At 37.5% G+C, this 26,014-nt stretch overlaps 1 protein-coding gene across 29 annotated transcripts in view; it reads right to left on the bottom strand.

Moving 5' to 3' along the window:
• Positions 1-26,014, bottom strand: part of ZMYND11 (zinc finger MYND-type containing 11) — a 113,479-nt gene that overhangs the window by 60,310 nt on the left and 27,155 nt on the right. For 23 of the 29 annotated variants that reach the window (XM_055296295.2, XM_055296307.2, XM_055296311.2 and 20 more), the window contains exon 2: positions 12,557-12,691. In XM_055296295.2, coding sequence (XP_055152270.1) covers positions 12,557-12,672 — 116 coding nt within the window. In that variant the 5' untranslated portion in view covers positions 12,673-12,691. Of the gene's footprint in view, positions 1-3,539; positions 3,656-12,556; positions 12,694-15,283; positions 15,482-26,014 lie in introns of those variants that run through there. The other 6 variants (XM_055296299.2, XM_055296306.2, XM_055296304.2 and 3 more) reach the window with 4 other exon arrangements.

The following is a 26,014-nucleotide window of genomic DNA, read 5'->3' as shown; positions in this document are numbered from 1 at the left end:
ACAAAATGTGGGCAACCGAACAGCACTAAGCAAATGCAGATACGCAGGAAAATAAAACCCCTTGTGCACAGCACTACCCAGCATGAAGACAGAGGTGGCCCTTCTTGAGAGCTCAGTCAGATTAGGCACCTGTGTGCATACCCTGAAATCAGGGAGGAATTTCTGTTTCTGGACAGACACACCAACAAATTCCTTGTAGTGTCATCTGTGGTACTGGAAAGTCGGGCAAGGCATAGTAATTTATGGTGGAAGGAAACTGAAGACATCTTGAGTGTCCATAAGCAAGGAAATAATTCAAAACGGGGAAAAAGTACAAAGAGATATGGAGCACAATGAAAAACTTGGAAACATCCAAGTTATTCTAGACTGTAACACTGGCAGCATGATGGTCAGAAGGCAGGCAATACTACGGGGCTGCAGTAGGAGCTAAATGATATCACGGACACAAAATGCAGTTCAGTGCCTCACACTTAATACTTAAATAAGTAGTTGCTGCTACTTAGCACACTTCACCCCCTCTAAGCTCTAGTCTCATTCTTCATTTGTATAACTGGAATATGTAGTGCTGTTGTAAGAATTTAACAGATGACACATAGAGGAACCGTGAAAGCAGAGTGGAAAAGCATGGCCTGCAAAGTCACACAGATCCATTCTGCAACTGACTAGCTGCTTAACTTTGGACAAGTCACTTACCCTCACTGCATCTCGATTTGCATATCTATGAAGTAAAATTAGTAAAGTCAACCCTATGCTGTTGTTTTGAGGGTAAATAAGATAACGTAAGTCATATAACAAATATTCATTCATCTTGTTTCTCCTCCTGCCCAGCTCATATTACGGTGCAGTCTTGCCAGATGAAACACTGTGCATTGTGCAACCACTACAAATAATAACTTACAGTGGCCAAGCAGTGACATGAAAAAAGGTTGAATGATGCTGAGACAACAACCACATGTAGGAAAATGAATGGGAAAAAAAAAATCAAAATGAGTATCTGATTTGAATTCGGGTAGAGAAATTACAGAGGATTATTTTTCTGTTTTCTATTTTCCAAGTATCTTGTAATATGTTTATGTTACTTTTAGAAATAAAACAAAATATTTCATGGCAAACAAATATTTCAAAATTGCATGGAATGAAGAGCAATACACTTCAAGACCTAAAATAGCATTGTTATGACTCCTTTGTCAATGGAGTCATTTTAACATTTCAGAATACATTCTGAAGCACTAGGTTCTTCCTAATTCTAACAAGTAACCTGGGATAAATGATTTACCCTGATAGCCTCACATTCCCTACCTATAAGGTGGGGCTAACTTAAACTTCACAGTTGTTGTGAGGATGAAATGAGATAATGTGTTAGTTCCATGTAGATGATCATGTTTTGAAAACTTCAAAGTTTGCAAAGATACAAATCCATTACAATACCGGAAGGAAGCATTTAATGGTTAAGAGCTTGGACTCCAATATCAGATAGACCTATATTAAAATTTTAGTTCTGCCACCAACTTTGTCCATCCATTTTACCTTCCTAAGCTTTATCAACAAAATGAGACTCATGACAACATAACTCACACAGTTGTTGTGAAAACTAAATAATTATATAAAGCACAGTGCTTTTAAAAAAATAATGACTAATGTTATCAATTATTATAACCCTCTTTCAAACCACTTCTACAGTTTACACAGCTGAGTATTATTATTAAAGTTCCAATTACTATGCCTCACACTAAGATAGAAAGATAGAAAATATATATACCCTACCCTCAAGGTGCTCACCATCAAAAGGAAGCAGAATGCTCTTCAAAGATCCTAAGAGACTAATAAATAATGAAATCAAATAACATATATATATATATATATATATATATAATTACTAAGGAAACAAAGAGAAAGGAAAATGGGCTTGAATAAGGAATATCTCAAAAATCTCACAGGAGATTTGAGTTGGATCCTAAAAGAATGGGTATGATTTTGTCCACTGATGAAGGAAAAATACAAAATGAAGAATCCATTAAGTGCTCAGGCAATTGAGAATAGTCTCATCAGATGGAACACTGAGTAGGGAGACGCTGGGTATGAAAAGAAGAAATGTCAGGGTTTCACTGTCAAGAGCTTTGTACAAATGCCTTGCTCAGGTATTTGGACTTTATCAGTAATGAGGAAATCAAAAGAGAATTTTAAGAGCACAACCAGACCTAAAATTTAGAAAAATAACTGACAGAATTAGGTTGACTTAAAGGTGTCAGGAGACAACAACTGAAGGAGGAGTCTGGGAAGGGCGTCCCAGGCAGAGCATGGGAAATGCAGATCTGAGGGCCTGCGAGAGCCCAGCCGGAGCGTAAGGAGAGTGGGGAGCTGCAGCAGGGTGTGCAGAAGAGGCAGGCCGAGACGGCAACACCTGTGCACGGGAATGTGGACTTCACGGGCAGCAGGAAAACGTCTGCAACAGTGGACCAATCTGATGATGTTTTTGAAAAGCATCTCTAACACCAACGATGGGAAGAAACAGAGACTAGCAAAGCTAGGGGCTGGAAAAACAGGCAAGGAAGTCATAAGGACGAAAACCCAGGCCAGAACAGAGAAGAGCAGGCAGACTCGAGTCAATCCAGCTGCGGTGGAAAAAAATGACTGTGTTTTACTTTTACCATTTCTACATTCAAAAAATATTTGCTATTCCCCTCTCGCTACAGGATAAAAATTTCAATGCTAGCATTAAAGACCCTGCTGGTCTAACTCTTTCTGCCTTTTTATCCACTTTCCCTTAAGCCCTACAGTCCCTCTGCTTGATCCAGACAGTCTATGCTTTGACTCGCCTCTCTGCCTTGTCGAATCCCATCCAACTATCAGGGCCTGACTATTTCTGTACCCTTCACAAGGCCTCCCAAGCATTCTTACAGTGACTGTCCCCTCAAATAAGGTCTATAGCGTTGTAAACTGATAGACTCCGATCTGTGGTACTGACCCTCTCCTGTTATTTGGTACTACTGTCTTATTCTTTTATGCGCCTTGTATGTTTCCTTCATAGACGTACAAAGAAATGTGAAATATATGAAAACAGCTAGACAACAACCCAAGGCAAGGTGAATGTCCTAAGAATTTGGCATGCTGGAAAAAACTCACTGTGGACTATACTTATTCAGAATCAGTTACTTCTTCTGTAAGGCCATTATTGTATAAAATAATAACAGTATACCTGCCAATCTGGTTTCATAATAAGATATGTAAGAAACACTAAATCAATATAGATGGAAATGAGAATACAACGAGCAATTCTGTGGAGAATCCTTGGGATTACATAAACAGTATAATACTAATCAGTTTTTTTTTAATGAACTTATTTCCAAAGAAGTAACTTAGGCAATGGCTATTCTCTTCCTCTCCAATAATTCCAGTGAAGGAACAGAAATTGACAGTGAGACATAGTAAATTTAACTTACATAAATAAACAGTTCCTGGAAAGTGTTTTCAAAAAGTTAAAGAAACAATGTGTACCTAGTTGAAACTTCAAACGCAACCTACACACGAAGAGGACTTACAGTTTGGGTTTATGTATATCTGTAGCGACAGGAAGAACTCCAGGAGAACTCAGAAATTTCAATGCCAAACATGTCACAAGAGGTCAGAGGTCACATTTTCTAACTGGGGTTTGACCCTAAAGTAAGCAATACAAGTAATTAATTGATGCCCTAATCTGAAACATTCACTTGAATGGGACTAGTCTACCAATCCAATGCTAGTTTAATCATACTAGTGACAGTGTAATCACCGCTAGAAACACAAAATTAAAGTTGCCCAAGACAGGAAGGAAACATATAGGTCAAATACTTCAATTGCTTTTTCTTTTTTTTTTTTTTTTTTTTTTTTTTTTTTTTTTTGAGACGGAGTCTCGCTCTGTCGCCCAGGCTGGAGTGCAGTGGCGCAATCTCGGCTCACTGCAAGCTCCGCCTCCCGGGTTCACGCCATTCTCCTGCCTCAGCCTCTCCGAGTAGCTGGGACTACAGGCGCCCGCCACCGCGCCCGGCTAATTTTTTGTATTTTTAGTAGAGACGGGGTTTCACCTTGGTCTCGATCTCCTGACCTCGTGATCCGCCCGCCTCGGCCTCCCAAAGTGCTGGGATTACAAGCGTGAGCCACCGCGCCCGGCCCAATTGCTTTTTCTAGTAGTCCATAATTAACAAGCTAACCTCCCTCAATCACACAGTCTAGCCAAAATGCCAGTAGAGACTAGTATAAAATCTGTACTTATTTCAAAAGTATGTCTTTAAACTATCTTATAACCATTACTTAAAATAATTATAAACCTCTAAAGCCAAGTCATAATAGTCCAAATCAGATGTGAATAATTTGTTTGGATTAAAGAAGAAAAGGAAGTGATATATGTAACTTATTTTTAATGGATACTAAAATAGACATGGCATCTAGAGAAATAACATGACAATGAGTTATGAATCTTACTGGGAAACTTTTTTTTTTTTGAGACAGGGTCTCACTCTGTTGCCCAGGCTGGAGCACAGTGGCACAATCAAGGCTCCCTCCTCAGCCTCCTGAGTAGCTGGGACTACAGGCATATACCAGCACACCCAGCTAATTTTGTGTTTTTTTGTAGAGATGGGGTCTCACTACATTGCCCAGGCTGGTTTTGAAGCTCCTGAGCTCAAGGGATCCACCTGCCTCAGCCTCCCAAAGTGCTGGGATTACAGATGTGAAGCACAGCACATGGCCTCATACTGGGAAAGTCAGTGATTAAAAGTTCAAATCTCACTTGCTACTGATTTTGTTGTTACATGATTCTTCATCCTTTACTTCTTGATTTACAATGTGTAAAACGAGGGCTAACATCTTAGGCATAAAAATATTTTATAAATATTTAATATTACTGTTAAATAACTTTCAAAAGTTTATTATGATACCTATTCAAATTACATAAAACTGATTAATTCATATGAGCTAGCTATAATTTAGCATTTACAGACATCTAAACTGAAAAGAGAAGCTACCATTACCTGTGCTTATCTTGACACATAACCCTCACCTTACTACTGCATTGTCTTCTTCATGATAAAATGACTAATTTGTTTCCATTTTATAATGATTAAACATCACAAAATATCCTCCAGTTTCTAAAAATGTAAAATGTTTTCGGTGATAGGCCAAAATTTATTTGTGCTTATTTAGCTCCCAAATGAGGTCATCTATAGAATTTCATATTATCATTAAATCAAATTTATAAATATAGCTTTAAATCAGAGGGACAGTATCATTGTTAATCAAAAATCAGACTTAACCACACATACATATTTTGATTTCAGGCTGATCCTTTTAATATTTTCCATGCAAAAATGTTGGAGCTTGTTAAAGCAGTTTATCTTGGGTATGGTTTTTAAATATCTGAAATATTCAAAACATCTTAGCAGTGATTATCTAACTTACAGTACCTTCCCTACTACCTTCTCGGATACAAGACTAGCAGGTTTTTTTTGTTTCGTTTTGTTTTTGTTTTAAGACAGGGTCTCACTCTGTCTCCCAGGCTGGAGTGCAGTGGCACAATCACAGCTCACTGCAGCATTGACCTCCTGGACTCAAGCGATCCTCCCTCAGCCTCCCAAGAAGCTGAGACTACAGGCACGCACCACCATGCTTGGCTAATTTTTTAGATTTTTTGTAGAGATAGGGTCTCAATATGTTGCTCAGGCTGGTCTCAAACTCCTACTTTCAAGCGATCCCCCAACCTCAGCCTCCCAAAATGCTGGCATTTCAGGCAGGATCCACTGCACCTAGCCGACACCAGCAGTTTTTTAAAAAGGAAAATTAAAAGAATGTGGGGGAAAAAAGACTCGGAACTCTCTTTCTTGGGGAGATATCATGACAACTAATGACTACTGCTATGAACTCCAAAGTTAAATACCATCACAATTAGATGGAACAAACTTTCAGAACAGATAAGTTCTCCTATTTTGTTACAGAGATAAGAGAATTATTAGTCCCTAAGAATTCAATTAATTATGAGGATCTGAGACTTAAATCCTTCAAATGGCCACAAATTCTACTTGTGGGATTTCTTTTTTTTTTTTTTTTTTTTTTTTTTTTTGAGACAGAGTCCTGCTCTGTTGCCCCGGCTGGAGTGCAGTGGCACGATCTCAGCTCACCACAACCCCCACCTCCCAGCTTCCAGCGATTCTCCTGCCTCAGCCTCCCAAGTAGCTGGGGCTACAGGCGTGTGCCACCATGCCTGGCTAATTTTTGTATTTTTAGTAGAGACAGGGTTTCACTATGTTGGCCAGGCTGGTCTCGAGCTCCTGACCTCATGATCTGTCTGCCTCGGTCTCCCTAAGTGCTGGGATTACAGGCGTGAGCCACGACGCCCGGCCGGAATTTCTTTTTTAAACTGCAACCCAAGTCTTGCTATGTTAAGAATCCTGGCCGGGCACAGTGGCTCACGCCTGTAATCCCAGCACTTTGGGAGGCCGAGGCGGGCAGATCAGAAGGTCAGGAGATTGAGATCATCCCGGCTAACACAGTGAAACCCCGTCTCTACTAAAAATACAAAAAAAATTAGACGGGCATCGCGATGGGCGCCTGTAGTCCCAGCTACTCTGGAGGCTGAGGCAGGAGAATGGCGTGAACTCGGGAGGCGGAGCTTGCAGTGAGCCGAGATCGCTCCACTGCACTCCAGCCTGGGCGACAGAGCAAGATTCCGTCTCAAAAAAAAAAAAAAAAAGAATCCTGTGTTTGAAGATGATACTGCCATTTATTCTGATGTGTCCAGTGTAGTACACAACATGGAGAACACTCCTTTGATTTACCTCTGTCAGAAGGAATTATTTGCTTTTGGCTCCACTTTTAAACTTCAGAAAATATCGTGTGCCTTTACCAACTGTCTTTTTTTTTTTTTTTTTTTGAGACGGAGTTTCACTCTTGTTGACCAGGCTGGAGTGCAATTGTGCAATCTTGGCTCACTGCAACTTCCGCCTCCCGGGTTCAAGTGACTCTCCTGCCTCAGACTCCCCAGTAGCTGGGAGCACAGGTGCCCACCACCAAGCCCAGCTAATTTTTTGTATTTTTAGTAGAGACAGGGTTTCACTATGTTGGCAAGGCTGGTCTCGAACCCCTGACCTCAGGCAATCCACCCACCTCAGCCTCCCAAAGTGCTGCGATTATAGGCATGAGCCACTGTGCCCACCCCCGCCCCCCCGCCTTTTTTTTTTTTTTTTTTAAAGAAAAACCACAAGATTGTTGTGAGATGAGATGATTATGATGGTAACATAGTTTTTAAATCTCCCCAAACCTACTAGACAGAGTTACTGGAAGAATACCAAATAAAACAAAGCAAAATGCCTTTGGACAACATACACAGTACAACAAAATTAGGTCATGCGAACTCCTATGCATCCCAAAATTTGAGCAGGTGAGAACAAATCTCTGAGAGCTACAATCCTGATTGGTATTGATACCCTTAGAGGAGAAAGAGAGGCACAACAGATACTAATGGAACAGGGAGTATAGGAGGGTAAAATACCCAACAGAGACTCACTGGAAAGCACAGTAGGCCCACTTGATAATAGCATTGAAACTGGTCAGGATTTTACACACTCCCATTTGCAGATGATTCATGGTAATTCATGAATTTGTGGTAAATTCTTAAGGAGCTAGAGCTTAATGGGGCCTACAAACACTCAAAATTAAGCAGTCACAGTTCCCTTCCAGGACAAGGCCCAGTATTACAGAGAAAGGCTACGAATAAAAGTAACAACTACTACTGCAGTCAGTTGAAAAGACCCTAAGTATAAGAAAAGGTGATTCCACAAAAAAACGGGCACAAGATGGAGAAAAACCTAGGAAATCTCAGGAAAAATTAGGCTCTATTTTTAGCACTTCATAAAAATGGCATAAGAAGAACTTTAGAGCCATAAATCTGGAAAGAGTATTCAGAACCACTCTGCCCTGCCACAAGTTTAGGAAAAGTGATTTCACATAAGAATGACCAACAGAGAGGACTATGGCACATGGAGCAGAATGACATCCTGATGGTTAGAAACATGCCAGAAAGATAAGCCTACAAAACAGAAGGAAGCTAGAATCTACTGTCTGAAGACATGAGAAAAGACATGAAGAAAATGATATAAGGTAAACAAGCTATAAATCAGAAAAAAGATTCAGAATTCTGAGTTAAACATTTGAAGTAAATGGAAAAAAAATCACTTCAGAAGTGAAGTCTAAACTAGAGGGTACACAAAATGAATATACACCAGATAATGTTACATAAAAAGAGGTTGCAATGAAGGAAAAATACTAAAAATCAAAAAGAAAAAAGATGAAAAGAATTAAAAAGTACAAATACAGAAGACAGGAAAAGAAGATCCAACACATTAAGAGAGGCTCCAAACTAAATAAGGATGTGTGTAGATAAGAAAATAACATAATCATAACTATACATGGTATATAAAATATTTAAGATTTTCTTATTCTAATAGCTGTGTATTTAATGTTGCATAAAATAACTGACTATACGAAATTCTAAAATTTTATTACAGATGATGTCCCTGAGAACCATGATTCTCACCATGTCAGAAAGTAGATAAAGATTTTAGATAGAAGAGTTAAGCAAATAAAACCCAGTAGCCACAAAGTTCAATGGAAAATATCAGCATGAACTCAGGAGGTTTTTTTATCTTTTAAAAGTTATGTGCATTTCATAACTCTGTCCAAAGGCCTAGAAAGAGAGACCCACCCAGTAGCAATGCTGAGTAGCCAGGAAGTACTCTTAAAATACATTTTAAAACTAAAAGAAACCAGAGCACCTGGGAGAAATCAATGGTTCCAGGCCTGGGGCAGGATACGTACAAGAGGATCCCGAAACATCTTGTTCATAACAAGCAGAAAGAAGTTCAGGAGCCAGCACTGCAGAGGCTCCAACTGGTCAAAGATAGCATCAATAAGGGGTATGTCAAAAATGGACTGAAACATATGAAATGTAATTAAATGCATGAATTCCAAAGGGCAATTTGTTTTTAAATCTAATTGGTTACCATTAAAGAATACTATTTTTAAAACTGCTAAATACATAAAGAGAATGAATTATTCTACTTTTCTCATATGAACCATACCACATGGTAACCAAATAGCAGATGATAGGAAGCTATGTCCAGTTAGAAAAGGAAAGACAGACTGGATGATTATCATTTGGCAGTCCTTAATGAGTTACTGGATCTAGCATCAATTGCTATGTACATCACAAAATGAGAAACAACTGACATCATGTGTCTCCTGATAGTAGAACACACTACTCCCAGGGAATAGTCTTGCCTCCTCCCGCAAGCCACCAGATGCAGCTATCAATCTCCATGAAATAAAAAGCACTGAGCAACAGGTTAAACTAGACTACAGGGATGCAATTGGCAAAAGCCAGACTATGGAAAAAAAATCACAACCAATGGCCAGGTTTCTTCAATCAGTTCCAAAAAAAAAACAACAACAAAAAAGAAACCTAGAGATTAAAAGAACAAAAGCAAGCAGAACTAAACCATTACACAGAAGTAAACTAGAGTGTTTAGGGTGTACTAGGCTAAGAGCCAGTCATCCCAAAGCCCACAACTTTTAATGCTTGACAAAAACCGTGTAGCTTTTTTTATAATGGCGTCACTCATCAGTCAAAATAAGAAATGAAACTTAATGACTAACATGCATTCTTGACAGTAACCCTACTACAGCCTTCAGTACCTTAAGATATCTGCAAAGTTTAAAAGATTATCTTTATGTTTGGACTTGACTAAGCAGAGTGACTTGATTGAAAATGAATCTAAGGCTTGAAAAATATTTACCTCTCGAGAGTACAGAATAGGAGTATTAGGCTTTAGAGCAAAAGATCTGACTTCCTTCCACAGTGCAATGCTACTTCCTAACTTACCTTAGGCAAGTTTAACAAACAAGGAAATTAATATTAGCCAAGAAGCAAAGGCACTGGCCGGGTTAGGCAATTTTCTAGACAGTTCTTTCTTGGAGCTGTCTAGCAGGGAAACAATGACAAATGTGATTAATGTTATGAAGGAAGTACAGGATGCTCTGATGTGAGCCACATAATAAAAGTAAACATGGCATACCTCTCAGATGAGATGAGGAAGAGGAAACACTGGGACCCAGTCTTAAGCACTTAACCTCTGATTCTTTTTCTTTCTTTTCACCTTTAGATGAGACTAATAAAACCAAGACTATCTGGTAGGTAAATAAATTTATTCATATTTAATTGTGAAACTATGGACCTTACAACATGAAGAAAAATAAGCCTTGGCATCAATTAAGGCTATGCTGATGAAGAAAGGAGAGAAAAGAATGCTTATCAATAATACATAATGCAAAATGAGATGTAGGCAATCCTGTTAATCTCCATGTCTTTTACTACAGTTTAATATGTGTATACATGTACACATACGTGTTGCAATAATCCAGCAGGTATCTGCCACCCATTACTGTGGGAGTTAATTCTCTTACTCCCAGATTAGAAGGTGGTCACCATCTAACAGCACCATTCACACTGGGAGATTCCGATAGGTGCTTAGAGAAATGTCCCTAAAGCTTCTAGAGAAACATGCTACAGATGAACAAAGGTCATCTGAAAAACTGAAATAGTTGTCATGTTTACATGATTTTAATTTAAAAAGCTGAATCCAAAGAAAAGTATTTTATTTAAACATTCTTCTCTAAGCAATTTTTATATAAAGGATGGTTTTTTAAAAATCTCAACCATAAGAAAATACTGTTTTGTACTCTGAGTTTTTTTTAAATGTTTTACATCAACATCATTTGCATTTAGTTATCATATCCCAAATTATGTGCTTTATTTAAAAGCATAATAATTAAAATAATGTACTATTTTATTCTTACTGTTCACATAGTGTTATCTTTTTTTTCTTCTACTATCTTATAGGAGCAAGGAGTTGTACATAGTCAGCTTTAAAATACCACAAGGGCGAGTACAGAGTTGGAGCCATATATCCTCACCCCTTCTCTATCTCCTTTTTTCTTCCCTCTTAAGTAGCCTTTGGGTTTCTTTGTTGTTTTGTTGTGAGAAGGGGGTCTCACTGTTACCCAGATTGGAATGCACTGGCCTTACCTCGGCTCACTGCAACCTCTGCCTCCCAGGCTCAAGTGATTCTCCCACCTCAGCCTCCTGAGTGGTTGGGACCACAGGTGTGCACCACCACACCAGGCTAATTTTTGTATTTTTGGCAGAGATGGGGTTTCACCATGTTGGCCAGGCTGGTCTCAAACTCCTGACCTCAGGCGATCCGCCCGCCTTGGCCTGCTGCAGTGCTGGGATTACAGGCATGAGCCACTGAGCCCATCGTTAAGTAGCCTTTGTAATCTTCTTCACCAGCATACAGGGAAAGGACAAAAATACATGGAACTCAATTGTATTACTTATTAATAAAGGCCAAAAAAAGCATTTATTTAAGTGAGTTTTGTAAATTACTCCCATTCTCCATTTCTACCCATAGCATCTAAAGAATGTGAAAAGTATCAATTTTCTCTAAATTATTTTTAAAATTCCAAACACTTAAAAAAGATAAATTTAGCTTTATTTTTTTAAGAATACCCAGAGAAACAAAACAAAACCAAGTTCCTAATTGAAGACTCCCTTATACTTAGCATACAACATGTAAATAGAAGCTTCATAAGGTACTTTGATTTTTTTTTTTTTTTTTTGTATCCTAAATCTGTCTACCCACATAAATAGCATGAGAAAGTAGGGGATGGCGGTGGAGAATTTTCTTCTTTAAAACTGAATGTTTATTTAACATGATTTCTAAAATATAGAAGGAAATTGTTAAAAATTCTGTTAGTGGGCTACAAAGTAGTAAGATGTTTCTTACTACACATACCATGCCTATCCTATATTAAAATTAGTAATAAACAGTAGACTGTTTTTATGTAGCTTTGTTACATAAAAGTGATTCACTAAAGGTGTTTTTAATAAAAGAGTCTCTGGCCGGATGCAGTGGCTCACACCTGTAAATCCCAGCACTTTGTGGAAGCTGAGGTGGGCGAATCACGAGGTCAGGAGTTTGAGATCAGCCTGGCCAACATGGTAAAACCCTCTCTCTACTAAAAATACAAAAAATTAGCTGAGCGTGGTGGCGGGTGCCTGTAATCCCAGCTACTTGGGAGGCTGAGGCTGGAGAATCACTTTAACCTGGGAAGCGGAGGTTGCCGTGAGCTGAGATCGGGTCACTGCACTCCAGCCTGGGCAACAGAATGAGACTCCGTCTCAAAATAAATAAATAAATCAATAGAGTTAAAAATTTTGTTAACTAAAAAACTATTATACATAGTACATAGTGATATTTTCCTGATCTATTTTTTCTATGAAACTTCTAAACACAAGTTGCTTGTGTATGTTTCTGTGTTTGTTTTTCTAACAATACTCCTGCAAAGCAAAAAGTGTCTTCAGTTCTTTGTAATATATGTTGATTAGCATAACAGATAAAAATTTTTTTAGCCTTTCCCCCAAAGTCTTCTACGAAATTTTACAGAGATATTTTTGTTTAAATTTACTTACTTTGTAATACGGTCAATGTTGGCAATTTGCTTCTGGTTCCGTATAATCTCAATGGCTGCCCAAAGATGCTGGATAGCTTTTGTATCCGCCTGTCGTCTTTTTGTTAAACGTGCCATGACCTGTTTACTTCTTTAGCTGCAGTAATAAACAAAAACATAAGGGAAAAAAACAGATTACAAAATGAATTATCAGTATATGTGAGTAACATTATCAGGACCTCTCAACTATTGATTATACTTGGCATGTAGTATTGCCCACTTTCTATTTTTTTCTACCATCCACATCACCAGTTACTTCATATAAAGTATCATTCATTTCATTACATCATGAAGAATGACATTCTAAAAGCCAAAAAGTTAAAAAGATTATCCCAAGAAGGGTAAGTGGTCACTTCATACCAATATACTTTTAGAAAATGCATTTAAGTTTATTCTAAAACACAGAAATACTGCAAGATAAAACTTCATTTGTTGACACTGCATTGTTTGTAATTTGATCAATACAAAATAGAATTTAAATATTCTAATTGTTTGGTACTTTGGTTTATTATAATCATGGCTTAAAAATCAAATTTTATATACATACATAGATATATGAAAACAGTATTTTTTTTAAATCAAACCATGAACATTAAATATAAGAAAGTTACTCCTGGGATGAGATGTGAAAGGTTGAGGGACAGAACACCAGAAGGTCACAAATTACGAGGAATGGTAACATTATTGGATTAGGTGTAAGTTTTGGGGGTATTTATTACACTATTAGGAAACAGCATTGTTATTTTACTCAAATTTTAGTATTCCAGATGAATTGAAGAAAATTGCCACCACACCTCCCACCTCCCAATAATTTTCCTGCTGTCTCCTGGCAAGATGGGGAAAGAAAAGAGGTTAAACCCTGGATGTCCGGAGAGCAGTGGTATCACAGAGAGGATTCTCTTAACTCAGCATGGAGAGACGTGTCTGTAGGAATCTGGTAAGTGTTTGTCATGAATCCTAGCACTGGGGACGCACTGAAACATCTCTCTAGATCATACATGTTATCATGCTGAGTTTAAAATCTAGGTTCTTAAATATACAGTGAACATTAAGCCTTCTGAGATTGCTGAAATCTCCTTGATCTGCCCTTTCCTATCTTTTAAGTTTCGAGAATGAGGGAGGGAAGCACTTTGCTGTGTTCCATGACTGGCCAAGAGAGCCACAGGAATCTCCCTTTTCTCTACCTCTGTGTTTCTTCACAGCCTACTCAGTTCCTCTCCTTTCTCAAACAAACACAAATAAACTCTATAGTTGCTATCAAAACTTGAGAAAACTGGGTCAGTCAGGCTCCTAAAATGTTTTTCAGAATTACACCACCATCAGAATACATTTTGAACATGTTTAAAGGTATTCCTGAATATTCTCACAGTATTACTTCTAATAGTTCCAAGCTGCTCCACAGAGCAAATAATTCAAAAATAACACCAGTATTCAAGTTCTAAAGAAAACTTTAGGAAAATCAGTTGGTTCTATATAAATTTATACATAATGAAAATACAAAAATTATAACTTAGGAACACTTCCATTTTAGACAGTAATCACTTTTAAATGTATAAAAATGTCTCTGTTTAAGTGCACTTGTATTGGAGCACCAACTTTCAGAATCTGATATGCCTTAATGGAAGGAATTCATTGGTAAGGATTTAACACATGTCAGAAAGTGACATCTAATGGTGAACTGTAATAATACAACTCAATCCTGTGAGATTATATACTCAGATATATGAACAAAGTTTCACTCATTCTTACATAGTTAAAAATATATACAGGTGTCCACTTTATCTAAGGCACTGTGCTAGACACAATGAAGTAGTTAAAACTGTATAAACAGCGACCCTTGCCAAAAAAATAATCTAAAACTGGCAGAGGAAATTTGACACATACATGGAAGTAACTGTAAGGTCATATATGACATATAAATGGTCCACAATATGTGCTATAAAAATTCAGACAAGGGAGACACAGTTCTCGCTGAGGCAAAATTTCAGCAGGAAGAGATGAGGGACTCTGCAAAATGGTAAATATGTAGGAAAATGTAAAAGCCAATTTTTCCCTTTCTTAATTTCTTTAAAAGATAATTGGCAGTTTAAAGCAAAGATAAAAATAATTGATAGGTGTCATTAGGCTTATAACACACGTAGAAATAAAATATATAACAACCAAAGCACAAAGGAAGGGAAGTGGGAGTAAGCAGAAATATATTATTATAAATATCCTATATTTTATGCAAGTAGTATTATATTAATTCAAGGGAGGCTATCATAAATTAAGGATGCATTTTATAATTTCTAGACCAAACACTGAAGAATAATATAAATAGGTATAGCTAACAAGTCAACTTGTAAATTTTTTTTCACAATTCAGGATATGTAAGAATATGAATAATTTATTCAGAACTATAAAAAATACAGCAAAGCTGTAAATGTAAAATGTTAAATTTAACAGCAAAGCTAACATTTTAAAATAATACCATAATAAATAGTAAATATAACTATTTATATAACATAACCAGAAGAATGTAGTGAGGACTAAGTAGCAGAAACTCTAAAAATTATGTCACAGATTCCTAGAAATGATTAAAGTCAAGATTAAAGAATGAAGCAATGCTACATCTCAGAAAAACAGGTGTAAAGTTAAAAATCAAAGATTTTGAGAACTACCTGAATCAAGTCACAGAAAATAAACATACCTTGTAATACGGGTACACTATAAGGAGGATGATCATTAGTCATGAGAGCCCACGTAGAACATTGCAAAAAATGCCAGGGAAAGACAAATCCAAGTGAGAGAAATACAATGAAGTTTGAGGCATATTACAAAGATACCAAAAACAACTTGATCCATGGAGGTAAGATCTCTTTAAAGTGCAACCATAAATTATCCTTTCTTATGAAATCTAAATTCATTCACTCATTTAACATATAATTCATGTATGCCTGTTACACACCAGGTGCTCTTCTATGCTCTATGGATATAGCAATAAGCAAAACGGACAAAAATGCTTCTCTCATCTAGTACATGACTAGTGATGTGACTAGATATAAGAAAAGAACAGCAATTTGGGTGTTCATCAATAAAAAGAAAGTCTTAGAATCCTGGGTACAGACAGCTGATTATTTAAGGTCCTTGTTGATATGGCCGAACCAAATCCTACAGTCCATCCTTATCTGAGTGCACACTGCATTACTGCTCACAGTTCCCAATTATGCTCCCAAACTTCACACCTCCATCTCTTTGTTTATGCAGTTCTCTCCCTGGAATGTTCTCCCCTGCCCCTTACCAATTATTAAAAACTTCCCTGTCCTTTCTAGGATCTACTTTAATGCAATTTTCCCTGACCAGCCTTTTCTCCTGGAATCAAACCAAATAAAACTCAATTGTCCTCTGTATTCTAATACCAATTTGTTTATACATCTCTTACAAATGTATTGCTTGTAGAAATACTTAAAATTCCTCAAAAGAATTGTTTTAATTCAACTAAGACAAGATACGTCTTATTCATTTTTATAACTCATGTTTTTCAAGGTGCCTAGCAGTTTTGAACATACTAAACCTTCAACATAAAATTATTAAATTCACTTTTTTTCAGCTGTTACGTAAATAACAAGAGCCCAGAGTGAACCTTCATTTATGTTTTATCAAAGATTGAGACATCAAAAAGAAAGATCAGAAGACTCTTTGTAGAGATCATTAATACAGTCTTCAATCCTTGTTCTGCTCCAACACATTTGAGGAATATTACAGGCTCCTTTTGGTAAAAGTAGACCATGATTCTCAAGAAGCCTTTGTTTAAAAAAAAAAAAAAAAAAAAGTAGCAAAAACTTCTGAGTAACTTTAATAAGCCCCTAGGTGATACTGATATTCTCTATCCCAACAAATCCAGATGTACTGCAATCTCCTCAGTCTACAGAAGTGTCATTTTATATCCACACTACTTCTACACAAACTGGGGTGAGGGCAAAAGGGAGAATAAAGGAGAAAACATATCAGAAAAAAACTTAATAAGCAAAATTAAACAAGACATTGCTTGGTGATATATATATATTTATGAAAACTGCTTTATGGAAATGATAAACACAATAGTTAACAAGAACAGTTGAGGGGGCAGGGAAGAGAGATGGAGGAGCACAGTATGAGAATTCAAAACACCAAATAGGTTCTGATTTTTACTTCTGGTGGTAGGTTCAGGTTTTTTATCAGTATATTGCATAAAATGTTTTCAAATATTTGCATCAAATATTATTTTTCCCTAAAGTGTATTAGCACTTTTAAATTATTTTTCATTGTCTATTAATACCATTTTCCCATTTATATATTAATTTTTATATTAGGTTTATCCATAAAATGCTTTTCTCTTTGCTTCTTAATAAACATTAAATACAATTTTACTGAAATCTAGCTATGTATTCCTTTATCATTGCTTTTGTGATCAGAAGTCCTTCTACACTCACATCAGAAAAATACGCAATTATATTTTGTAGTTTTTGATTTTTATTTTTTATTTTTTGAGGCAGAGTTTTGCTCGTCACCCAGGCTGGAGTGCAATGGTGTGATTTCGGCTCACTGCAACCTCCACCTCCCAGGTTCAAGTGATTCTCCTTCCTCAGCCTCCCATTGTAGCTAGGATTACAGGCGTGTGCCACCACAGCCGGGTAATTTTTGTATTTTTAGCAGAGACTGGGTTTCGTCATGTTGGCCAGGCTGGTCTTTAACTCCTGACCTCAGGTGATCTGCCCACCTAGGCCTCGCAAAGTGCTGGGGAGAATTACTTTTTTAAAATTATAATTAGTAAACTTTATTTTTTAGAGCAATTTTAAGTTCACAGCAAAATTGCGTGGAAAATATAGAGTTCCCATATACTCCCTGGCCCCACAAATGCACATGCACAGCCTCCCCTATTATCAACATCCCACACCAAAGCGACACATTTGTTAAAAATCAACAAACCTACACTGACATGTCATTATGACCCAAGGTCCACAGTATACACTAGGGTTCACTCTTGGTGTCGTACAGTCCATGGGTTTTGACCAATGTATGACAAGCATGTGCCACTGCAGTACCCATGGGTTTTGACCAATGTATGACAAGCATGTGCCACTGTAGTGCCCATACAGAATAGTTCCACTGACTTAAAAATTGTCTGTGCTCCACCTATTCATCCTTTCCTTCCCTAACCCTTGGCAACCACTGCTCTTTTTACTACTGTCTCCATAGTTTTGCCTTTTCCAGGATGTTACAGAGTTGGAATCATACAGTATGTGGCCTTTTCAGGTTGGCTTCCTTCACTTAGTAATATGCATTGTTTCCTCCATAGCTTTTTATGGCTTGATAGACTGTTACTTTTTAGTACTGAATAATATTCCACTGGCTGCATATAACACAGTTCATCCATTCACCTACTCAAGGACAGGTTGCTTCTAAGTTTTGGCAATCAAAACAAAGTGGCTATAAACATCCATGTGCATGTTTTTATGTGCACGTAAGTTTTCAATTCATTTGGGTAAATACCAAGGAGTGTAGCTGCTGGTTCGTATAGTCAGAAAATGTTCAGTTGTATAAGAAACTGCCAAACTGTCTTCCCAAGTGACCAGACCATTTTGCACTTCCACCAGCAATGACTGAGCGCTTCTGTTGTTCCACATCCTCATCAACATTTGGTATTATCAGTGTTTTGGATCTGGGCCTTTCTAATAAGTGTGTGGTAATACCTCATTGATGTTTTAATTTTTAATTCCCTAATGATATATGATATTGAATGTATTTTCATATGTTTATTTGTCATCCATATTTCTTTGGTGAGGTGTCCAGCCAGGTCTTTTCCCCTTAAAAAAAAAAAAAAAAAAAAAAAAAAAAAAGTTTTTTTAGTATTTTTGAAACAGGGTCTCACTCTTGTCACCCAGTCTGAAGTGCAGTCATAGCTAACTATAACCTCAAATTCCTGGGCTCAAGTGATCCTCCTGCCTTAGACTCTAGAGTAGCTAGGACTACAGGCATGCACCACCATGCCCTGCTCATTTTTTATTTGTTAATGTTTTGGAGAGGCAGGATTACGCTATGTTGCCCAGGTTGGTCTCCAACTCTGGGCCTCAAGTGATCCTCCCACCTTTGCCCTTCTGCCCATTTGTAGAACATGTTCTTCATTTTCTTATTATTTAATGTTAGATGTTCTTTGTATGTTTTGCTTGATGGTCCTTTATCAGATGTGTCTTATGCAAGTATTTTCTCCCAGTCTGTGGCCTGTCTTCGCACTTTCTTGACATTATCTTTCACAGAACAAAAGTATTAAATTTTAATGAAGTCCAGCTTATTAATTCTCTCCTTCATGGATCATGCCTTTGGTGTTGTACTTAAAACATTATCAACACACAAAAGGTAATGTAGGTTTCCTCCTATGCTATTGCCTAAGAGTTTTACAGTTTTGTATTTTACATTTAGGTCTCTGATCAACTTTCAGTTAATTTTTGTGAGGGATGTAAGGTCTGTGCCTAGATGATTCTTTTCTTTTTTCTGAAAGTGGATGTCCATTTGTTCCAGCACCATTTCCTCAAGGGCTATTTTTTGCTCCAATGTATTGCCTTTGCTCCTTGGTAAAAGTTGAACTGACTATTTATGTGGGTATTTCTGGGTTCTCTATTCTGTTCCCTCCATCTATTTGGCTGTCCTGTCACCAATGCCACATTGTCTTGGTCACTAAAGTTTACAGTAAGTCTTGAATTCAGGTAGTATCAGTCCTCAGACTTTGTCCTTCAATAGTATGATGACTATTTTGGGTATTTTGTCTCTGCATATAAACTTTAGAATCAGTTTGTTGATATCCATGAAATAACTTGCTGGGATTCTGATTGAGACTACATGAATCTATACACAAAAGTGGGAAGAATGGACATCTTGACAATATTGTTTTCCTATCCATGAACATGGAATATCTCATCATTTATTTAATCTTCTACATCTATCATCAGAGCTCTGCAGTCTTCCTGATATACATCTTGTCCACAATTTATTAGATTTCTACCTAAGCATTTCATTTCAGGGGTACTAATGTAAATGATAATATGCTTTCAATTTCACATTACACTTGTTCATTGCTGATAAATAGGAAAGTGATAGATTTTTGTATATTACCCTTGCATCCTGCAACTTGGCTATAACCACTTAGTAGTTCCAGTTTTTTTGTTAATTCTTCTGGATTTGATATGTAAATGATTATGTCATCTGCCAACAAAGACAGTTTTCTTTCTTTCTTTCCAATTTATTTGCTTATTTCTGTTTATTATCTTATTGCATTAGCTAGTACTGCAATAAATTTACCCATTTGAAGTGTACAATTCAGCGGTTTTTGGAACATTACATTATTTATTTTTAAAACTGTAGCAAAATATATATTAATATAGAATTTGCCATCTTAACCATTTTTGGGTACACAATCTGGCAGCACTAACTACTTTACATTCCCAGTGTTTTGCAACCATCACCATTTCCTATTTCTAAAACATTTTTATCACCCCAAACTACAGATCATTAAATAATACTTCCCCATTCTCTGCACTTCCAAGCCCCTAGCATCCTCAAATCCACTTTCTGTATCTATTAATATGCCTAGATATTTCATGAGTGGAATCATACAGTATTTGTCCTTTTGTGTCTGTCTTATTTCAATTAGTGTGTTTTCTAGGTTCATCCATTTTGTTGCATGTGCCAGTACTTTATTTCTTCTTATGGCTGAAGAATATTCCACCATATAGATAAATCACAATTTGTTTATCCACTCATCTGTTGATGGACACTTGGGTGGTTTCCATCTTTTGAAAAATGCTTTGAATGAGACTGCAGTGAACACTGGCATACAAGTATCTGCTTGGGTCTGCCTTCAATTCCTTGGGGCATATACCCAGAAGTGGAATTGCCAGATCATGTAATAAATTCTACATTTAACCTTATGAGGAATTAGTAAACTTTTTCACAAGCAGCTGCACCATTTTACAATCCCAACAGCAATGTACAAGTGTTCCAATTTCTCCACATTATTACCAACACTTATTATTTCTAATTTTTTACTTTAAAAAAATCATAGCCATCTAAGTAGATGTAATTACCTCATTGTGGTTTTGACCTGAATTTTTCTAATGACTAACGATGTTGAACACCTTTTCATGTATTTATTGGATATGTATATATGTCTGGAGAAATATCTATTCAAGTCCTTTGCCCATTTTTAATTGAGTTGTCTTTTTGTTGCTGCTGAGTTGTAGGTGTTCTTCATATATTCTAGATACCAATCCAGTATCAGATATAAGCTTTGTAAACATTCTCCCATTCTGTAGATTGTCTTTACACTTTCTTAAAAGGTCCTTTAATGCATAAAACTTTCAAATTTTGATAAAATATAACTTAACTATTTTTTCTTTTGTTGCTCATGCTTTTGGTGTCATACTTAAGAATCCATTGCAAAACCAAAGGTCAGGAAGATTAAACTGTTTTCTTTGGAAAGTTTTAGGGTTCTGGCTTTTATATTTAGGTTACTGATGCATGTGGAGTTAATTTTTATATGTGATGTGAGGTAGGTGGTCCAATTTCATTTTGTACATGTGGAAATCAAGTTATCTTGGCACCAACTGTTGATGAGACTATTCTTTCCCAATTGAGTGGACTTAGCATCCTTGTCAAAAATCAACGGCCATAGATGTATGGGTTTATTTCTGAACTCTAAATTCTATTCCACTAGACTATAAATCTATATTATTCTTAGACTACATATCTATATTATTCCAATACCACATTGTTTTGATTACTGTAGCTTTGGAGTAAGTTTTGAAATGAGGAAGAGGAGAGTGGTAATTAAGGAAAAGCAGCAAAAAGAATGCAAGACCAATGGGAGCTTTGGAAAATAATGGGTTTTTTAAGTTACCTCTGGCTACAGGGTGTAGAATGAGGAAAAACATCACAACTTAATTTTGGACTAGGAGGAAGGGAGAGGTGAGTGTCAAGGATAATGCTTAGATTTCTGGTTTTCAGAGGGTGTTATATTGGGGTGTGTTTGATTGAGATAAGAAATCTAGGATGGAGACTAAGTTTGCAGAAGGCAGTGGTATATTTATGTGTGTGTGCTGAGTTTGGTTTTAGGCAGACTAAGTTCAGGTGTCTTTTAGACATCTAAGGGAGATGTTAAGTAGGTATGTGGAGATAGAGCTAGTGAGCTGGGGATATATGCTGAAGATCTGTGAGGCACCTAAGCATGGTAACTGAAACCATAAATGTAGATTAGAGTGCCCCAGGAGAGAATATGGTAGAAAGTGACCTAGGCCCCTAAGAACTAGGAGCAAATCTAGGAGAGTTGTCTTACAGAAGTCCAGTGAAGGCAAGATTTCAGAAAGTACAAAATATTGCTAGGATGTCAAAAAGCAGAAAGAACTGAAAATATCCACTAGATTTAGCAATATATTGGTCACTAGTGACTTCAGCAAGAGCTTAGTGAAATAATAGCACCCCAACCGGATTGGAGTGGGTTAAGGAGTAAGTGGCAGGTGGAGAAACTGAAATAGAGAACTCTTTCCAGAAGACTGACTGAAAAAAGTAAAGGAGGTAGATGGAAAAGTAGCTGGAAAGAGACAGAAGAGAGGTCACATGAAGGTCTAGGATTATTTAAATTTTATTGTCATTTTAATTAAAATGCTACATACACACGATTTTTCAAAAATCAGTCCCAAACCCCCTACCCCTCTTCCTGCCACTCTAAGGCAATCACTGTCAACTATTTTAGTTTTCTTTTTTGGGTCTTACCTCTGTATTTACAAACCCTACCCTTATGTAATTATCTTCCCACTTAAGTCAACTAATCTCTTTCACATATACCTCCCCAACACACATACACTGTCCTTCCTTTTTTCTTCTGAAGAAAGTCATTCTCCAATTTCTAGTTAAATCAAAATGCACTGTTAATTAGGACAACGCACTTCCCCACCACACTGAAATTAGGCGAGGTCATGTGTGGATTTGACAAATGGAATCTGAGTAAAAGGGATTTATACCACTTGTACAATGGATGATTTAAGAAAGTTCACTATGATTTGCTATGCTTTCTTTTTCTTTATACTATGGGTAATGGCAATCCCCAACTGGTGGCTACTCTGTCAGCCTACATACTAGAATGAGGACAAATGACAGCAGAGCTCCCAGCTCATCTGTGATGGACATGTATTATGAGCAACAATCACTGTTTTAAACCACTGAGATTTTGAGGTTGCTTGGTATCACAGCACCACCTAACCAACCCTGCCTATCCTAGGAAGTCAAGGAGATTAGACATGAGGAAAAACTTAAATAGTGAAAGAGAGCTAGCCATGCAAAGGGGAAGCACATGCAAAAGCTGTTAAGTGAGAAGGAACTCGGTATGTTTGAAGCAGAAAGGACAGTGGAATATGGTAAATGGAACTATGAAAAGCAGAAGACAGCTATACTGAAATTAAATCATACAGAATATAAAGCTACAATAAGTAGCTTGGATTGCAATATGACAGCAATACATAGCAACTGAGGGATTTTAAGCTGGAGTAGGTAGGGTGTGAGGGGAACACGGTGTTAAGCAAAACGCTACATAATCAATCGAAAATAGTTGGCGTTCCCTTTCTACAGCCAAATTCCAGATCTCAGGCTCAGGCAAGAAACCAAACAATATCTTTCTGGAGAAATTAAATGTTCCCAGAGAAAGACTCTTCAAACACTGACATTTGAAGGTATCTAAAGAAAAAGCCATCTGGCCACCTGACATCCCAACAGCAAAACTAACTCACACAGAATAGGTATAGGTATGTGTTGAGTCCAAGACAACTGTTCACACTAGCTTTCTAGTGTCTCAACCTTAAATGTGAACAGACAGCCACAGATAACCAGGTATTTGAGACTAGCTTCTCAATAAAGAAAGAGGACATATCAGGCAAACAGAAGAGGGCAAAGGTTGGGGGAGAAGGAGGAATTAAAAACAGAAAATGCAGAAAGAGTCAAGATTTTTAAAATATATGTAATTAATATGAAAGAGTTAGAAATAGAATTTTATCTATAAACCATAAATAGGATACTATAAGTAGGAATATTCAGGAAAATTTAAAATATGAGGAGTAACAAATTCAGTTAAAGGGCTAGAAAATAAAGTTGAGGCAATCTCCCAAAAAGTAGAACAAAAAAATAAGGAATGCACAATAGGAGACAAGAAAAATACATGATATAATATCTGAATAATAGAAGGAAAAAATTATTCAAGAAGAGTTCCTAGCACTGAAAAATAGCCATTTGCAAATAGAAAGGGCCCATCAACTGTCCAGCATATGAACGGAAAGGCAGCCAAAGCACATCAGCTTAGAATATCAAAACACCGAGAGTTGCTTCCCAGGTAGTGGGGGGTGATGGGGAGAGGTCATAAAACAAAATGGAAGCTAGAAAATGATAGATGAATGCCTTCTAAATTCTTTAGAAAAAGTATTTTCAACCTAAATGTCTAATCCCTCTAAATGATCAACTAGTAAAGGCCGACTAAAGACACTTCAGTCATGTAGATATTAAAAAAATTTATAGCCGGGCGCGGTGGCTCACGCTTGTAATCCCAGCACTTTGGGAGGCTGAGGCGGGCGGATCACGAGGTCAGGAGATCGAGACCACGGTGAAACCCCGTCTCTACTAAAAAATACAAAAAGTTAGCCGGGCGTGGTGGCGGGCGCCTGTAGTCCCAGCTACTCGGAGAGGCTGAGGCAGGAGAATGGCGTGAACCCGGGAGGCGGAACTTGTAGTGAGCCGAGATCGCGCCACTGCACTCCAGCCTGGGCGACAGAGCGAGACTCCGTCTCAAAAAAAAAAAAAAAAAAAAATTTATGCACCTTTTCTCAGGAAGCTACTAATATGAATAAATAAATTAGGAGAAAAAAAACCTGCAATCTTGCCTTGTCTGGGAAACAGGACTCAACACAGAAGAAGAGAGGGAATGGGAATTCCCAAACCAAGGGCTTTATAGCAGACCTGTAAAAAAGTCCAGTCACCGTTAGAGCAAGAGCAGGCCAGGCTTAGGAAAGGGGCTTCAGGGGTGGCCGGGCGCGGTGGCTCACGCTTGTAATCCCAGCACTTTGGGAGGCCGAGGTGGGCGGATCACGAGGTCAGGAGATCGAGACCACGGTGAAACCCCGTCTCTACTAAAAAAAAATACAAAAAATTAGCCGGGCGTAGTGGCGGGCGCCTGTAGTCCCAGCTACTCGGAGAGGCTGAGGCAGGAGAATGGGGTGAACCTGGGAGGCGGAGCTTGCAGTGAGCCAAGATTGCGCCACTGCACTCCAGCCTGGGCGACAGAGCGAGACTCCGTCTCAAAAAAAAAAAAAAAAAAGGAAAGGGGCTCCAGGGAACAAACATGAAACTAAGCAACTGCCTTGGACTCAACACATACATATCCCAATAAACATATAAATTTATGCTACAAACAAATTTATTAATATCCATGCCAAAATCTTCAATAAACTTTGGCAAACAGAATCTGAATAGCATATTTTTTAATGTATCATTACAGGAATGCAATGATGGTTCAATACTAGGAAATACATTAATATAATAAATGATATCAGAAGAACTAAGAAAAATATGATCACCTCTAGAGATACTGAAAAAGCACTTAACAAAATTCAACATTCATTCATATAAAAAAACCCTCAATAACTAAGAATTGAGGGATACTGCTTTAATATACGGGCATAACTCACTGTTTTACAAGTTGCTTTATTGTGCTCCACAAGTATTGCTTCTCAAAAAAAAAAAATCTGATGTGGCAACCCTGAGTCAAGCAAGTCTACTGCCCTTTTTCCGATAGCATGTGCCCAGTTCATGTCTCTGGATAACATTTTGTTAAGTGTCACAATATCTCAGGCTTTTCCATTATTGTTATTGTATGTGTTATGGTGATCTGTGAGCAGTGATCTTTGCTGTTACTAATTATTTTGGGGTACCACAAACCACACCTATGTCAGACAGTGAACTTAATAAATGTTGTGTGTGTTCTGACTGCCCCACCAACTGCTCATTCTCCCATCTATCTCCCTCTGCTCGGGCCTCCTTGAGACACAACAATAACGAAATCCGGTGCATTAATAGCCCTACAATTGCCTCAAAGCGTTCAAGTGAACGAAGAGTCGCATTTCTCTCACTTTAAGTCAAAAACTAAAAATGATTAAGCTTAGTGAGGAAGGCAGGTGGAAAGCCAAGACGGGCTGAAAGCTGGGCCTCTTCAGCCAAACAGCTATCCCAGCTGCGAATGTAAAGGCAACGTTCTTGAAGGAAATTAAAAGCGCTCTTTCAGTGAACACATGAATAAGAAAGCAAAACAGCTTTATTGCTGCTTTAGAAAATATTTTAGTGGTCTGAATAGAACACCAGACCAGCCACAATA

This window comes from Symphalangus syndactylus, chromosome 10 (genome assembly GCF_028878055.3).
Source record: "Symphalangus syndactylus isolate Jambi chromosome 10, NHGRI_mSymSyn1-v2.1_pri, whole genome shotgun sequence".
Lineage (NCBI taxonomy): Eukaryota > Metazoa > Chordata > Mammalia > Primates > Hylobatidae > Symphalangus > Symphalangus syndactylus.
Note: the sequence above shows the minus strand (reverse complement) of the source record. Positions and strands in the feature narration are given on the sequence as shown.